General features: G+C 43.2%; 1 protein-coding gene across 1 annotated transcript; it reads right to left on the minus strand.

The window, feature by feature from the left end:
- Positions 1 to 4513: 4513 nt before the first annotated feature.
- LOC140361266 (uncharacterized) lies at positions 4514 to 18102 on the minus strand. The gene is made up of 4 exons (XM_072447019.1): positions 18018 to 18102; positions 9158 to 9617; positions 8680 to 9078; positions 4514 to 8591 (listed from the first exon to the last, which is right to left on the minus strand). Exons 2-4 carry the CDS (start codon positions 9599 to 9601, stop codon positions 4713 to 4715), a joined length of 4722 nt encoding a protein of 1573 aa, XP_072303120.1. The 5' UTR covers positions 9602 to 9617; positions 18018 to 18102; the 3' UTR covers positions 4514 to 4712.
- Positions 18103 to 18495: the final 393 nt, after the last annotated feature.

The raw sequence follows: 18495 nt of genomic DNA on the forward strand, positions 1-18495 counted from the left end.
GGAGCAGTGATGATGGTGTTTGTGGAGCAGTGATGATGGTGTTTGTGGAGCAGTGATGATGGTGTTTGTGGAGCAGTGATGATGGTGTTTGTGGAGCAGTGATGATGGTGTTTGTGGAGCAGTGATGATGGTGTTTGTGGAGCAGTGATGATGGTGTTTGTGGAGCGGTGATGATGGTGTTTGTGGAGCGGTGATGATGGTGTTTGTGGAGCGGTGATGATGGTGTTTGTGGAGCAGTGATGATGGTGTTTGTGGAGCAGTGATGATGGTGTTTGTGGAGCAGTGATGATGGTGTTTGTGGAGCAGTGATGATGGTGTTTGTGGAGCAGTGATGATGGTGTTTGTGGAGCAGTGATGATGGTGTTTGTGGAGCAGTGATGATGGTGTTTGTGGAGCAGTGATGATGGTGTTTGTGGAGCAGTGATGATGGTGTTTGTGGAGCGGTGATGATGGTGTTTGTGGAGCAGTGATGATGGTGTTTGTGGAGCAGTGATGATGGTGTTTGTGGAGCGGTGATGATGGTGTTTGTGGAGCAGTGATGATGGTGTTTGTGGAGCGGTGATGATGGTGTTTGTGGAGCAGTGATGATGGTGTTTGTGGAGCGGTGATGATGGTGTTTGTGGAGCAGTGATGATGGTGTTTGTGGAGCAGTGATGATGGTGTTTGTGGAGCAGTGATGATGGTGTTTGTGGAGCAGTGATGATGGTGTTTGTGGAGCGGTGATGATGGTGTTTGTGGAGCGGTGATGATGGTGTTTGTGGAGCAGTGATGATGGTGTTTGTGGAGCAGTGATGATGGTGTTTGTGGAGCGGTGATGATGGTGTTTGTGGAGCGGTGATGATGGTGTTTGTGGAGCGGTGATGATGGTGTTTGTGGAGCAGTGATGATGGTGTTTGTGGAGCAGTGATGATGGTGTTTGTGGAGCAGTGATGATGGTGTTTGTGGAGCAGTGATGATGGTGTTTGTGGAGCAGTGATGATGGTGTTTGTGGAGCAGTGATGATGGTGTTTGTGGAGCAGTGATGATGGTGTTTGTGGAGCAGTGATGATGGTGTTTGTGGAGCAGTGATGATGGTGTTTGTGGAGCGGTGATGATGGTGTTTGTGGAGCGGTGATGATGGTGTTTGTGGAGCAGTGATGATGGTGTTTGTGGAGCAGTGATGATGGTGTTTGTGGAGCAGTGATGATGGTGTTTGTGGAGCAGTGATGATGGTGTTTGTGGAGCAGTGATGATGGTGTTTGTGGAGCAGTGATGATGGTGTTTGTGGAGCGGTGATGATGGTGTTTGTGGAGCAGTGATGATGGTGTTTGTGGAGCAGTGATGATGGTGTTTGTGGAGCAGTGATGATGGTGTTTGTGGAGCAGTGATGATGGTGTTTGTGGAGCAGTGATGATGGTGTTTGTGGAGCAGTGATGATGGTGTTTGTGGAGCAGTGATGATGGTGTTTGTGGAGCGGTGATGATGGTGTTTGTGGAGCAGTGATGATGGTGTTTGTGGAGCAGTGATGATGGTGTTTGTGGAGCAGTGATGATGGTGTTTGTGGAGCAGTGATGATGGTGTTTGTGGAGCAGTGATGATGGTGTTTGTGGAGCAGTGATGATGGTGTTTGTGGAGCAGTGATGATGGTGTTTGTGGAGCGGTGATGATGGTGTTTGTGGAGCGGTGATGATGGTGTTTGTGGAGCGGTGATGATGGTGTTTGTGGAGCAGTGATGATGGTGTTTGTGGAGCAGTGATGATGGTGTTTGTGGAGCAGTGATGATGGTGTTTGTGGAGCAGTGATGATGGTGTTTGTGGAGCAGTGATGATGGTGTTTGTGGAGCAGTGATGATGGTGTTTGTGGAGCAGTGATGATGGTGTTTGTGGAGCAGTGATGATGGTGTTTGTGGAGCGGTGATGATGGTGTTTGTGGAGCGGTGATGATGGTGTTTGTGGAGCAGTGATGATGGTGTTTGTGGAGCGGTGATGATGGTGTTTGTGGAGCAGTGATGATGGTGTTTGTGGAGCGGTGATGATGGTGTTTGTGGAGCAGTGATGATGGTGTTTGTGGAGCAGTGATGATGGTGTTTGTGGAGCAGTGATGATGGTGTTTGTGGAGCAGTGATGATGGTGTTTGTGGAGCAGTGATGATGGTGTTTGTGGAGCAGTGATGATGGTGTTTGTGGAGCAGTGATGATGGTGTTTGTGGAGCAGTGATGATGGTGTTTGTGGAGCAGTGATGATGGTGTTTGTGGAGCAGTGATGATGGTGTTTGTGGAGCAGTGATGATGGTGTTTGTGGAGCAGTGATGATGGTGTTTGTGGAGCAGTGATGATGGTGTTTGTGGAGCAGTGATGATGGTGTTTGTGGAGCAGTGATGATGGTGTTTGTGGAGCGGTGATGATGGTGTTTGTGGAGCAGTGATGATGGTGTTTGTGGAGCAGTGATGATGGTGTTTGTGGAGCAGTGATGATGGTGTTTGTGGAGCAGTGATGATGGTGTTTGTGGAGCAGTGATGATGGTGTTTGTGGAGCAGTGATGATGGTGTTTGTGGAGCAGTGATGATGGTGTTTGTGGAGCAGTGATGATGGTGTTTGTGGAGCAGTGATTCTGTGTCTGAGCTAAAACATTCTATATTTGTCTTTACAAAGATCAATGATTATTATTTTTGCCTAAACATCAGATTAAGAATTCAGAAAGAGCAGCATCACTTTTACAACCAGAGCTGAAATAAGGTATGCATACATTTAGAATTTACTAATAAAATTGAAATTAACTTCTCAGTTTGTACACACAGATTTTACAGACGATCAAGAAAACTGTGTGTGAATGTTACTGTTGGAGTATTGTTAAAGTGGGAGGAGTTAAGTCTTCATGAGTTCAACAGCAGAGGGGAAGAAACTGCTCTTGTGGAGGGAGATTCTGTAGCCTCGAGGGGAGTGGCCTCCTGCCTGTGGGGAGTGGCCTCCTGCCTGAGGGGAGTGGCCTCCTGCCTGAGGGGAGTGGCCTCCTGCCTGTGGGGAGTGGCCTCCTGCCTCATTCATTCAGGAGTGTTCTATCAATGAAAAATATTTGCATATTTGAAGCTGCTGGTGACTCTGGAGACCACGAACATCAAGGTGTAGGATGCTCCAGAGGCTCAGATTCTCCTGGGGCTCGGGTCCTCCTGGGGCTCGGGTCCTCCTGGGGCTCGGGTCCTCCTGGGGCTCGGGTCCTCCTGGGGCTCGGGTCCTCCTGGGGCTCGGGTCCTCCTGGGGCTCGGGTCCTCCTGGGGCTCGGGTCCTAGGAACCAATGCTCACGAACAGAAACAGCTCCAGATATACATGAAGACTCATGTTCACACAGTCGTGTTCACTGATGAATCGTGAAACCCTGGATGGTCCAGATGGATGGAGTGGTGGACGGTTGGTGGACGGTCACCATGTCCCAACAAGGAGGAGGCGGAGTCATGTTTTGAATCATGGGGAGAGAGTAGATCGGACAGAAAATACTTTTATCACTGGAAGGATTGTTCAACAACATTCTAATTGTACTCTAAATGTTGATTACGTGAAAATTATGATCATCTATATTGACTCTTTGGCCAAATCTGAGTAAAAATCTAATTTGCAGTGGAATGCAGTGTAGTTATGGAAATGCTCTTTATCAAACAAAGGTATTGCAAAAGTTTGGATCCTTCTATAAAAAAAAAATTTCTAAAAATGCAGGAGTTAGATTAAAAGATTAGGATCTGAAATAGCAGCGTTGGATCCTGAAGGATGATGGCGGCGTAGTGCGGATGTGCCTGGTCTGGTCTTAAACCCGATGATTATGGCGGCACTGGATGAAAAAATAGAATCCAGGAGCGGCAAGTTGGAGGCTGGAGGTCTCTGAAGGACACCGTCTCAACTTTACAGACCAAAATGACAGAACTGACAAACCAGTTGCGTGTTTTGACACAGAACAGAGAGCGAAGATGTAATATGTGAGAAACAGTGTGTTATAGCTTCACCCATAACTTTATTTACCCTTCACTTAGGTGGAGAACGAGGGAAAAGTTTTGCCGCTAAAATATGCTATAAAGTATTGATTTGTGTAAAATGTCCAATGTCCATGTGACCAACAAGTCAACAATGCAACGATTCTCTGGAGCTGAAAACCAGATTTTAGTCTGTGTAGAACTTATTTTCTCTGGAGGTCTCATTGTTAACTAATACAACTGGAAGGAGGATCACACGGGATGGCCGTGCCCAATACTTAAATGTAAAATGAACAATGCCACATATACATTTTAAGATTTTTTATTACATAAATCACAACATACATATAGAAAAAACATATTTGAAAGATGATAATCATATTTTTTTCCAAGTCATATTCTTTTGCTTCATTTCGTCACAGTAATAGTCAAATTCACTACATTACATTCAATATATAAGTTTTATGCAAAAGTGTTTTTAAACAGAAAGTATATTTTAACAGAAATAAAATGGCACCAGCTTTAATCAATTTTGAAATTTGAACAAAAACTTTAAAAATCCCATAATCACAAGGTCAAACAAAATGGCAGTAGCAAGAGTTTTGATTGATAAGGTTTACAATATAAATTGTCAAATGTATTTTTTTGTCGCTGTGACTGGGCATAGTTTGCGAAAACAGCACAAACTGGCAATACAATTGTACTGTGAAGTGAATATACTGATTATGCCATATCATGGGATTTGGATATTATTTATTTCTTTGAATATTTTGTATCAAGGCATGTACTTCATTCCTTTCATTCGAGGGATTATGTGCAAATCCCTGATGTCATTGTGTTGCAGCAGCCAGCACAGGTAACGCTCAGTGCCCATGCCCCACCCACTGGTGAGGAGGGGCTTTACCTGCCTCATACTTATGTACCATTTGTACGAGTCCTCAGGAACGGCATGATGTCTGAGGGCATCTTGGACCATGGCTGGTTTGGAGTGACGTTCTCCTAGCCCTATTGTCTCACCAAGTCCAATCAGTAGGTCTGCAGCTTTGGCCTTGCTCCGCCCTGAACTCTCAACGTATGCTTGGTAAAAAGGAACAGCCAGGTGGTCCATTTCTGTCAACCACACCGCGCCACCAAACTTCTCCATCAAAAGATGTTCTCCTTTCCGGGTGAGCTTTCGACCGAATTGCGGTTGACCATCCTGCACCCACTCTAGGCAATCAGGAGATGTCATCATGGGAATGGCATCGTCCAGTGACACCCTTGGTAATGGAGTCTTTCCTTCCAGCTTACTGAGCATAGCTGTGGCATGAGAGATGCTACCTGCAGTTTTGAGGATAATGTTGGAGTGCTTTTTCAACATAGCCTTGGTCAGATGAGCAATGTATCCCTCTGCAACAGAAATAGCGTTGTTCATATTGCCCAGCAGTTCACACTCAACATGGTAGAACTGGTTCAAGTGAGTGGAGTCAGGGTCCTCCCCTCTAAAGCTGGGAGATATATAGTAGGCCCCTGGAAGATCATCCTGAAATCGAAGGAAGTACTCAAGGACAAACTGCATGGAGTCAGCCAGGTAAACGTCATGACCCAAGAGGTTAATCAACACAGGCTCGGAATCTGAGCCAAGACCCATGGGTGAAGAGATCGTGTCTGTTGTTAAAGGTGTAAGGGCGTAAGAGTACTGGCAGTTGTTGTGGAAATACTCTACTGTGCTGTGGAAGAGAGTATTTTGGATTTGAAACAGATTTCGATACCACTCGCTATTGATGGCAGTTGTCGCATGTGAGAAGGGAAGCTGCCATGAATGCGGAGGTTTGCACTGTGTAATTTTTGTGTGAATTGTTTTCAGACTGTCTAAATCTGCACACGGACCATCAATGGACGATATATATCCAGGGTAGATTTTGATAGATTCTGCTTGTATTTTAGCTGGCTTGGTGCCATCTGGAGCAGAAAGCAGAGGCATCAGCTTTGCGTGAACATAGTCAATCTGTAATCCTTCAAAGATCATAGCTACACCTCGCGCTTGCATCCCTTCTTGAACAAGTCGGGCTACCTTATAAGTCGCCAAGATCAAAGACTTGTAGTCATCACTCTCTAGGCTGAAGACATCGCTTGACAAGGGTTTTCGTGGCACCACAACAGTCAACCCGGGAGTGTTTGGGTATGGGGTCAGAAACGCAACGTGCTCGCTGTCCTCCCAAACTCGCCACTGCTGCTGCACTCCACGGACAATGTGACTGAAGATGTTATCATGCTCGGGGTTACCATGGAAGTCAAAGCAAGGTGGTGCATTCGGTGTCGGTAAGCCATTTCTTATCTTAGCTTGGACTTTGTTTAGTTCTTCAGCATTCCATTTAGGACCATTTTTTGATGTACAAATGCCAGTGTCGTAGGCATTGAATTCTTCTTCGGCTGCTAGACAAGGCTGCCATTTGGATGAAAGACCATGTAAGGGCAGTAGTCTGATTTGTGCTGGGTGATCATGTGATGGGTAAAAAACAAGAGAACAGCGCTGCACTGGAAACCGCTGACACAATAAGTTTGACACAATCTTTGCTGCCTCAAGCATGTCCACATAGTCAGCAAGTGGTAAATTAAAAATGCTCTCTGCCCCACTTAAGGTTTTTCTGGTCAGAACAGTTGTGCCTGGTATCCAAGGGTTGGGGTGCAGGTATGCCACAAGCTTATCGGATTCCCAAATTACGTGCGAGACATTTTTCATGGGTCTAAGCGCTTCTACTCGAGGGACACTGTTTACCATTGAACCCACGAACATTACGCTGGCATTTGTTTCGATTACGGCATCACCCTTATGGTCAACAGCGATCACCCCTGCGCAAACTCCTTTCAGGTTATCCTCTATCACCTCCCTGCAAGCCTGCCTCAGACTGTACCCTTTGTAGTGGTAGAGGCTAGCTATTTTCTGCGCAACCGATTGTCTGAGAAACACATCGCCATCACCAGAGCAGGAGATCGCTAAACTGTTGTCCGCATACACACCTGCCCCTACCACCGCGGTATCCCCAATGCGCCCCTTTAACTTACCCACTAGCCCACCAGTAGAGGTTGCCGCGGCTAAACCTTGCCCAATATCTAAAGCTACTGCCCCAACTGTTTGAGGATGGTTGTTCTTTTGTTTGTTGTCAATACTGATCAGGGCAGTCAATTGTCCTTGTCTTGTATATGTGTGGAAGTACTTGGGCTCCACCGGTTTGTCCCTCTCCTCCTGCCCTTGCCAAAACTCTTCTGCCCCCTGTCCTACAAGAAGTGCATGCTGGCATTTATCCATAACACTCCGAGCTGCTTTGATTGGATTCTTAATATGCTCCACACAGGCAACTGACCCTGACTTCATGGACATACCGTCTACAATGCTAGCTTCCAGTTCATTCTTTCCTTCCTTGTTGAATACCGAGCCTTTACCAGCGTTAAACAGGAAGCAGTTCTCCAGTGCCTCCACTGCCCTCTGAACAGCATCTACACTCTTGCCACCTTGTTGGAGAACTTGAGATCCAACAGTTAAAGCTGTCTCTAAAGCAAACTCTATCATCTCGACTACCAGAGGTTTCAGCATCATGTCCTCCCCAGCACCACCGTGGATTAACAACGTGTAGCCAGGATTTTCGGTGGAGGCAAAATCATGATTGTTTTGGCTAATATTTGTACTATAACCCAATTCTCCATTCATTTTATCAGTTTGACTTTTTGGCTGAAGACACTCCAGAGCCCCCATCTGACAGACAATGGAATATTTCAGCGCTATGACCAGGAATAACTGCAGATTTGACTTCAAGTTTTCCTTAAGAACCTCCAAAGTTTGAGTAAAGGTCCCTTTTGCATTCAGCATTATGCGAACTTTGTCTTTCTTTCCAAAGTACGTTACTGAGAGTTGGTTTGGAGCGTAGACGTTGCCAACAATGCACTCCACACCATCAAGCAGTGTACCCGAGAGGTACACAGAGGGGCAGCCGAAAGGGTTGAAAAACCTCCTTAGAGGGTTGTCAGAGGGCAATGACCTCCGGAGAGCAGCAAGATGAGGCCCCACTCCTTGCCCGTTTTTAGTATTTTTGATCAGAGTTTTGTGCTCAAGAAATGCAACATGGAAGAGTTGTAAGAGGTCAGAACTACACTGGACTGATTTATCGGGGCTCATAGAGGAGGCTATTGCATCAGTCAGCTTGCGTGAATGGCTGGTGAGTGAGTAGGTGGGATCACATCGCCCATGTTTATAGTGGCGCATATGGGTGGGTGTGACCAGGATGTGATTGGAAGCAGACTCCCCTTGAGTCTGCCTCAGGGAGAGCTGTAATGAGAAGGTGATCCAGGCATCATACAGGCCCCTGTGCCCACTTAGAGTGGCCAGCACATCAGGGTAGGATGGCAGGTCAAAGGAAAGAATAGGGTAAGTGTTTTTTTGGTTTGGGCTTGGTTGAGAATATTTGACACCATCTAAGGGCAGTGTTAGAGACACTGGCAGAACAGAATTGGCGGAGCCATTGAGATTTTGAGAGTCATCATGGACTCGACTGAAGTCCACAGCCTCGGACAGATCGTAAACCCCCTTAGTCACAAGACAGGCCACCATCCCATCTACTCCAGTGTGCTCGAACAACATCCCAGCTGTACTGTCCTTGAACACCACCAAGTTAGTCACCTTTAAAAAACAGCAAACAACAAATGTTTTTATTATAAGTGTGATAAGACTGTTAAGACTGTTAAGACTGATAAGTGTGTTTGCAGACCTTGTCGTAGTATCTGAGGCAGGGCCCCTCCTCTGCTCCCAGCCTCACTACGTTGAGGATGTCAGCCAGCTCTGTAGGTGCACTACTCTCCTCCAGACTGAGAGTGAGCACAGCCCTCTCCATGACCTCCAGCGCTGCTGCAGCTACACCTCCCTGCCCCAGGATCTGCTCCCTGATACCAGCCCAGGACTTCCGCTCCAGACCCGACAGGCTGCAAACCGTCAAAGCCCCATTTTGGTCCCCAACACAGGGCTGAGCCAGCACCTGAGCCAGCTGACAGTAGATGTCAGTGAAGGAGCGTGCGCACATGGGTCCTTCGGGACTGGGACGCCACAGGATGTCTACAGGGAAGACTCCAGCTGCACACGTCACTATAGCATGGAGACTGTCCGGATAAACCTGAAATATAGTCAACACCATTACATTGTGAATTAACTGTAAATCAGCATTTCATTAAGTGTTGCTGGTCAAAGTTTACCTTAAACTGGTCTTGGGCTGTACCAGGGAGCCTGCAGGCGGAGAAAGCCTCAGACTGTTGTGTACGCTCCATGGCTGTGTTTCCCTCCAGTAACGAAGGTTCATGGCACAGCCTGGCAGCGGCCCACAACAGAGCAGCTGCCCTGCTCAGCTGGGAGCAGGCCTTCTCTTTGGAGGGCAGCAGGACCACAGGCAGAGCCGTGGAGGTGGGCAGGGGGTCAGCACATGACAGTAAGGCCTTCTTAAACTGCTCTGTCACCCAGTTCTCCTGACCGGCCGCTATGCAGGATAGTTTCTGCTGAGCATCCTGCAGTAGCTCCCTCTGCTGATCCAGTGTGGTTTTGTACTCCAGGTACAGGTCCGGGGGGAGTGTAAGCTGCAGCACTCGGCTCACCTCCTGCAAGGTCACATCCAGCTCTGGGATGGGGTAGTCCAGGAGGTTCATTGTGTCAAGTACAAACCTGAGGATGAGACAAAAGAAAACATGTGACTTACACAAGCAGTAAGTAGTTAAAGTTACAATATATATTCTTTAAATTAAAAAATACAATGACAAGAATAAATAAAATGATGAACAAAGAACAAAACAAAACCAAAGAACAACAACAGATACAAAACATCCAACAAAAACATAGAAACTAAAGCCCAGAGTCCGCTAAATGTATCTATATTCAAATTTAGGCCAAATGTGAGTTTTTCCATTTTCTGAATGTCCATTACAATGTTAGTCCAGTCAATGATTGTCGGTCCAATTTGTGTCATCCATCCATCAGAGCCCAGAGCGGGAAAAAGCCTTAACAAAGAAATAGATAACACAAAAAAACCCCGACGACCAAGGACTGGACGGACATAATAACAGGAACTAGATGGAAAAGAAAACATTCAAACTTAATTTGGAAAAGGACAAATTTGACCCACTCTGGACTCATTTAATCTATTTTTTCATAAATGTTTTGCTCTCTGGTCATGTTCAGTTTGTTATTGTGTTTTATTTTGAAAAACTAAGAACAAATAGTTTTAGGGCTGATTTAGGGCCCTCTGTGCATGTCACGTGGGGGCCCGCAGCTCCGGTATCACTATGGCTCTGTGTGCACCAGCCTCCGGCCGTAAATGATTTTAAATTCAACTTGAAAGCATCAATTATGTGCAAATGATTCTCTTGAGTTCTTTTAATGTTCATGTTGTTGTAGCTGTGTAACTGCTGGCCAGGGCGTCAAAGAGGCTTTTAATCTCAATGGAACTCTCCTGGTTAAATAAAACTTAGATTAAAAACAAAAACCAAAAGCTATGGAAAGTCGAAGTGCAATTAAAAGACTAAAAAAAACAATACATCCCTGGGGCGTGACAGATTCACCTCAGAGTGGTATAAAAGCTCTGAAAGACACTTCATCCTTTGCATGACTTTTAACTTTTAAAATCATATCCCTGATACCCCCTGATAGAGGAAGGGCCGACTGGACTGTGCCTCATACAGACCCTTTACTATCACCCAATGTGGACTATTGTATAAAAACCTGAATTACGTCTGAAAGAATGGAACAAATACTCCCAAATTTAATTGAAAACAAATGGCCTCAGTTGTTCAGGATCATGTGATGGGTCCAGGCTGATGCAGGCCTGGTCCTGACCGGGCCTGTAGTGACCTCCTCTGACACGTGAAAGCACTCAGAGGTCTGAGGCAGCGCTTGTCCATCTGCAGGATGACCGCTGGGAAATTGGATTCTCCTGATTGGGCCCTGCAGCTCCACACAATGTTATCTGTCTGAGGCAAAGTCTTGTGATCCCAATACATCCAATCAATGGCCTAATACTTCTCATTATTCCACAGCTGAAGTTTATAACTCTCTACAACTCTTCAAATTAAACGCTGAATAATAAATAAACAGCTGAGCAAATCATTGAATTTTAATTGAGATCGAGGTTTAGTCCTATTTTCAAGAGGATTCTTTTGCCCGTAGGTTTTATTTAATTATGTGCAGTCCACATGATGGGCATATGTGCTATCCACTCCGCCACCGATTAGCATGAGGTTCTGTCTTTTCTAACCGTCAGTGATCAGCTTGGTCAGAGTACAGTATAAGTGTAGTATACAGGTCAGAGTACAGTATAAGTGTAGTATACAGGTCAGAGTACAGTATAAGTGTAGTATACAGGTCAGAGTACAGTATAAGTGTAGTATACAGGTCAGAGTACAGTATAAGTGTGGTATACAGGTCAGAGTACAGTATAAGTGTGGTATACAGGTCAGAGTACAGTATAAGTGTAGTATACAGGTCAGAGTACAGTATAAGTGTAGTATACAGGTCAGAGTACAGTATAAGTGTAGTATACAGGTCAGAGTACAGTGTAAGTGTAGTATACAGGTCAGAGTACAGTATAAGTGTAGTATACAGGTCAGAGTACAGTATAAGTGTAGTATACAGGTCAGAGTACAGTGTAAGTGTAGTATACAGGTCAGAGTACAGTGTAAGTGTAGTATACAGGTCAGAGTACAGTGTAAGTGTAGTATACAGGTCAGAGTACAGTGTAAGTGTAGTATACAGGTCAGAGTACAGTATAAGTGTGGTATACAGGTCAGAGTACAGTATAAGTGTAGTATACAGGTCAGAGTACAGTGTAAGTGTAGTATACAGGTCAGAGTACAGTGTAAGTGTAGTATACAGGTCAGAGTACAGTATAAGTGTGGTATACAGGTCAGAGTACAGTATAAGTGTGGTATACAGGTCAGAGTACAGTATAAGTGTAGTATACAGGTCAGAGTACAGTATAAGTGTAGTATACAGGTCAGAGTACAGTATAAGTGTAGTATACAGGTCAGAGTACAGTGTAAGTGTAGTATACAGGTCAGAGTACAGTATAAGTGTGGTATACAGGTCAGAGTACAGTATAAGTGTGGTATACAGGTCAGAGTACAGTATAAGTGTAGTATACAGGTCAGAGTACAGTATAAGTGTGGTATACAGGTCAGAGTACAGTATAAGTGTAGTATACAGGTCAGAGTACAGTATAAGTGTGGTATACAGGTCAGAGTACAGTATAAGTGTGGTATACAGGTCAGAGTACAGTATAAGTGTAGTATACAGGTCAGAGTACAGTATAAGTGTAGTATACAGGTCAGAGTACAGTATAAGTGTAGTATACAGGTCAGAGTACAGTATAAGTGTGGTATACAGGTCAGAGTACAGTATAAGTGTAGTATACAGGTCAGAGTACAGTATAAGTGTAGTATACAGGTCAGAGTACAGTATAAGTGTAGTATACAGGTCAGAGTACAGTATAAGTGTGGTATACAGGTCAGAGTACAGTATAAGTGTGGTATACAGGTCAGAGTACAGTATAAGTGTGGTATACAGGTCAGAGTACAGTATAAGTGTGGTATACAGGTCAGAGTACAGTATAAGTGTAGTATACAGGTCAGAGTACAGTATAAGTGTAGTATACAGGTCAGAGTACAGTATAAGTGTGGTATACAGGTCAGAGTACAGTATAAGTGTGGTATACAGGTCAGAGTACAGTGTAAGTGTAGTATACAGGTCAGAGTACAGTATAAGTGTGGTATACAGGTCAGAGTACAGTATAAGTGTAGTATACAGGTCAGAGTACAGTGTAAGTGTAGTATACAGGTCAGAGTACAGTATAAGTGTAGTATACAGGTCAGAGTACAGTATAAGTGTAGTATACAGGTCAGAGTACAGTATAAGTGTAGTATACAGGTCAGAGTACAGTATAAGTGTAGTATACAGGTCAGAGTACAGTATAAGTGTAGTATACAGGTCAGAGTACAGTGTAAGTGTAGTATACAGGTCAGAGTACAGTATAAGTGTAGTATACAGGTCAGAGTACAGTATAAGTGTAGTATACAGGTCAGAGTACAGTATAAGTGTGGTATACAGGTCAGAGTACAGTATAAGTGTGGTATACAGGTCAGAGTACAGTATAAGTGTGGTATACAGGTCAGAGTACAGTATAAGTGTAGTATACAGGTCAGAGTACAGTGTAAGTGTAGTATACAGGTCAGAGTACAGTATAAGTGTGGTATACAGGTCAGAGTACAGTATAAGTGTGGTATACAGGTCAGAGTACAGTATAAGTGTAGTATACAGGTCAGAGTACAGTATAAGTGTGGTATACAGGTCAGAGTACAGTATAAGTGTGGTATACAGGTCAGAGTACAGTATAAGTGTAGTATACAGGTCAGAGTACAGTATAAGTGTAGTATACAGGTCAGAGTACAGTGTAAGTGTAGTATACAGGTCAGAGTACAGTATAAGTGTAGTATACAGGTCAGAGTACAGTATAAGTGTAGTATACAGGTCAGAGTACAGTATAAGTGTAGTATACAGGTCAGAGTACAGTGTAAGTGTAGTATACAGGTCAGAGTACAGTATAAGTGTAGTATACAGGTCAGAGTACAGTGTAAGTGTAGTATACAGGTCAGAGTACAGTGTAAGTGTAGTATACAGGTCAGAGTACAGTATAAGTGTGGTATACAGGTCAGAGTACAGTATAAGTGTAGTATACAGGTCAGAGTACAGTGTAAGTGTAGTATACAGGTCAGAGTACAGTATAAGTGTGGTATACAGGTCAGAGTACAGTATAAGTGTGGTATACAGGTCAGAGTACAGTATAAGTGTAGTATACAGGTCAGAGTACAGTGTAAGTGTAGTATACAGGTCAGAGTACAGTATAAGTGTGGTATACAGGTCAGAGTACAGTATAAGTGTAGTATACAGGTCAGAGTACAGTATAAGTGTAGTATACAGGTCAGAGTACAGTATAAGTGTAGTATACAGGTCAGAGTACAGTGTAAGTGTAGTATACAGGTCAGAGTACAGTATAAGTGTGGTATACAGGTCAGAGTACAGTATAAGTGTGGTATACAGGTCAGAGTACAGTGTAAGTGTAGTATACAGGTCAGAGTACAGTATAAGTGTGGTATACAGGTCAGAGTACAGTATAAGTGTGGTATACAGGTCAGAGTACAGTATAAGTGTAGTATACAGGTCAGAGTACAGTATAAGTGTGGTATACAGGTCAGAGTACAGTATAAGTGTAGTATACAGGTCAGAGTACAGTATAAGTGTGGTATACAGGTCAGAGTACAGTATAAGTGTAGTATACAGGTCAGAGTACAGTATAAGTGTAGTATACAGGTCAGAGTACAGTATAAGTGTGGTATACAGGTCAGAGTACAGTATAAGTGTGGTATACAGGTCAGAGTACAGTATAAGTGTAGTATACAGGTCAGAGTACAGTATAAGTGTAGTATACAGGTCAGAGTACAGTATAAGTGTAGTATACAGGTCAGAGTACAGTATAAGTGTAGTATACAGGTCAGAGTACAGTATAAGTGTGGTATACAGGTCAGAGTACAGTATAAGTGTAGTATACAGGTCAGAGTACAGTATAAGTGTAGTATACAGGTCAGAGTACAGTATAAGTGTAGTATACAGGTCAGAGTACAGTGTAAGTGTGGTATACAGGTCAGAGTACAGTATAAGTGTAGTATACAGGTCAGAGTACAGTATAAGTGTGGTATACAGGTCAGAGTACAGTGTAAGTGTGGTATACAGGTCAGAGTACAGTATAAGTGTGGTATACAGGTCAGAGTACAGTATAAGTGTAGTATACAGGTCAGAGTACAGTATAAGTGTAGTATACAGGTCAGAGTACAGTATAAGTGTGGTATACAGGTCAGAGTACAGTGTAAGTGTGGTATACAGGTCAGAGTACAGTATAAGTGTAGTATACAGGTCAGAGTACAGTATAAGTGTAGTATACAGGTCAGAGTACAGTATAAGTGTAGTATACAGGTCAGAGTACAGTATAAGTGTGGTATACAGGTCAGAGTACAGTATAAGTGTGGTATACAGGTCAGAGTACAGTATAAGTGTAGTATACAGGTCAGAGTACAGTATAAGTGTAGTATACAGGTCAGAGTACAGTGTAAGTGTGGTATACAGGTCAGAGTACAGTGTAAGTGTGGTATACAGGTCAGAGTACAGTATAAGTGTAGTATACAGGTCAGAGTACAGTATAAGTGTAGTATACAGGTCAGAGTACAGTATAAGTGTAGTATACAGGTCAGAGTACAGTATAAGTGTAGTATACAGGTCAGAGTACAGTGTAAGTGTAGTATACAGGTCAGAGTACAGTATAAGTGTGGTATACAGGTCAGAGTACAGTGTAAGTGTGGTATACAGGTCAGAGTACAGTATAAGTGTAGTATACAGGTCAGAGTACAGTATAAGTGTGGTATACAGGTCAGAGTACAGTATAAGTGTGGTATACAGGTCAGAGTACAGTATAAGTGTGGTATACAGGTCAGAGTACAGTATAAGTGTAGTATACAGGTCAGAGTACAGTATAAGTGTAGTATACAGGTCAGAGTACAGTGTAAGTGTGGTATACAGGTCAGAGTACAGTGTAAGTGTGGTATACAGGTCAGAGTACAGTATAAGTGTAGTATACAGGTCAGAGTACAGTATAAGTGTAGTATACAGGTCAGAGTACAGTATAAGTGTAGTATACAGGTCAGAGTACAGTATAAGTGTAGTATACAGGTCAGAGTACAGTATAAGTGTGGTATACAGGTCAGAGTACAGTGTAAGTGTGGTATACAGGTCAGAGTACAGTATAAGTGTAGTATACAGGTCAGAGTACAGTATAAGTGTGGTATACAGGTCAGAGTACAGTATAAGTGTGGTATACAGGTCAGAGTACAGTATAAGTGTGGTATACAGGTCAGAGTACAGTATAAGTGTAGTATACAGGTCAGAGTACAGTATAAGTGTAGTATACAGGTCAGAGTACAGTATAAGTGTAGTATACAGGTCAGAGTACAGTATAAGTGTGGTATACAGGTCAGAGTACAGTATAAGTGTGGTATACAGGTCAGAGTACAGTGTAAGTGTAGTATACAGGTCAGAGTACAGTATAAGTGTAGTATACAGGTCAGAGTACAGTATAAGTGTAGTATACAGGTCAGAGTACAGTATAAGTGTAGTATACAGGTCAGAGTACAGTATAAGTGTAGTATACAGGTCAGAGTACAGTATAAGTGTAGTATACAGGTCAGAGTACAGTGTAAGTGTAGTATACAGGTCAGAGTACAGTATAAGTGTGGTATACAGGTCAGAGTACAGTATAAGTGTAGTATACAGGTCAGAGTACAGTATAAGTGTAGTATACAGGTCAGAGTACAGTATAAGTGTAGTATACAGGTCAGAGTACAGTATAAGTGTAGTATACAGGTCAGAGTACAGTGTAAGTGTAGTATACAGGTCAGAGTACAGTATAAGTGTGGTATACAGGTCAGAGTACAGTATAAGTGTAGTATACAGGTCAGAGTACAGTATAAGTGTAGTATACAGGTCAGAGTACAGTGTAAGTGTAGTATACAGGTCAGAGTACAGTATAAGTGTGGTATACAGGTCAGAGTACAGTATAAGTGTAGTATACAGGTCAGAGTACAGTATAAGTGTAGTATACAGGTCAGAGTACAGTGTAAGTGTGGTATACAGGTCAGAGTACAGTATAAGTGTAGTATACAGGTCAGAGTACAGTATAAGTGTAGTATACAGGTCAGAGTACAGTATAAGTGTGGTATACAGGTCAGAGTACAGTATAAGTGTGGTATACAGGTCAGAGTACAGTATAAGTGTGGTATACAGGTCAGAGTACAGTATAAGTGTGGTATACAGGTCAGAGTACAGTATAAGTGTAGTATACAGGTCAGAGTACAGTATAAGTGTGGTATACAGGTCAGAGTACAGTATAAGTGTGGTATACAGGTCAGAGTACAGTATAAGTGTGGTATACAGGTCAGAGTACAGTATAAGTGTGGTATACAGGTCAGAGTACAGTATAAGTGTGGTATACAGGTCAGAGTACAGTATAAGTGTGGTATACAGGTCAGAGTACAGTATAAGTGTAGTATACAGGTCAGAGTACAGTATAAGTGTAGTATACAGGTCAGAGTACAGTATAAGTGTGGTATACAGGTCAGAGTACAGTATAAGTGTGGTATACAGGTCAGAGTACAGTATAAGTGTAGTATACAGGTCAGAGTACAGTATAAGTGTGGTATACAGGTCAGAGTACAGTATAAGTGTAGTATACAGGTCAGAGTACAGTATAAGTGTGGTATACAGGTCAGAGTACAGTATAAGTGTAGTATACAGGTCAGAGTACAGTATAAGTGTAGTATACAGGTCAGAGTACAGTATAAGTGTGGTATACAGGTCAGAGTACAGTATAAGTGTGGTATACAGGTCAGAGTACAGTGTAAGTGTGGTATACAGGTCAGAGTACAGTATAAGTGTAGTATACAGGTCAGAGTACAGTATAAGTGTAGTATACAGGTCAGAGTACAGTATAAGTGTAGTATACAGGTCAGAGTACAGTATAAGTGTGGTATACAGGTCAGAGTACAGTATAAGTGTGGTATACAGGTCAGAGTACAGTATAAGTGTGGTATACAGGTCAGAGTACAGTATAAGTGTAGTATACAGGTCAGAGTACAGTATAAGTGTAGTATACAGGTCAGAGTACAGTATAAGTGTGGTATACAGGTCAGAGTACAGTATAAGTGTGGTATACAGGTCAGAGTACAGTGTAAGTGTGGTATACAGGTCAGAGTACAGTATAAGTGTAGTATACAGGTCAGAGTACAGTATAAGTGTAGTATACAGGTCAGAGTACAGTATAAGTGTGGTATACAGGTCAGAGTACAGTGTAAGTGTGGTATACAGGTCAGAGTACAGTGTAAGTGTGGTATACAGGTCAGAGTACAGTATAAGTGTAGTATACAGGTCAGAGTACAGTATAAGTGTGGTATACAGGTCAGAGTACAGTCTTACCTGAGAGCTGTGGTAGCGGTGGAGTGACTTTGGCTGCTGTGGATTGAAGAACGCACAAACTCACTCAGTCCCAGTCAAACCAAACCAAAAGGTCTTGCTTAAATGAGTAGATGCTGACTCTTATTAACTAATCCAATTTACTGGCTGTCCCTCCCACATGGACGTCCTCTTGGCCAACATCGGCCACTTTAGCGGAATTCAGAAGTTTCAGAATAAGCTCACACTTAAACCTGTGTGTCAGCCTATTAGTGAGCGAGTCACATGAGAAGAATCCACGTGTCCTTCTCCTTTTCTCTAGACATAATTAAAGACAACCTCACACACCGCAGATGGAATTAGGTTCAACTTTGAGGACAACACTACTACAGCCTACACTTTCATGGCTGAAAACAGGTTCATAATCCAGAAATATGATCAAAGACCAGGTCAGTATTACTCTGGATCGGGATGACTGGATTTTAACATTGAGAGCTGCTTC

The sequence above is a fragment of the Eucyclogobius newberryi genome, unplaced genomic scaffold (assembly GCF_026437365.1).
Source record: "Eucyclogobius newberryi isolate DKJ021-1_F unplaced genomic scaffold, fEucNew1.0.hap1 SCAF_15, whole genome shotgun sequence".
NCBI classification, from domain to species: Eukaryota; Metazoa; Chordata; class Actinopteri; order Gobiiformes; family Gobiidae; genus Eucyclogobius; species Eucyclogobius newberryi.

Bases quoted from the DNA above. Each gene is read 5' to 3' on its own strand.
- LOC140361266 (XM_072447019.1), bottom strand. From the start codon at position 9,601: ATGAACCTCCTGGACTACCCCATCCCAGAGCTGGATGTGACCTTGCAG. The intron at 9,079-9,157 runs GTAAACTTTGAC...ACTATATTTCAG, and splicing joins CAGCCCAAGACCAGTTTAAG to GTTTATCCGGACAGTCTCCA. The intron at 8,592-8,679 runs GTCTGCAAACAC...TGTTTTTTAAAG, and splicing joins GCCTCAGATACTACGACAAG to GTGACTAACTTGGTGGTGTT.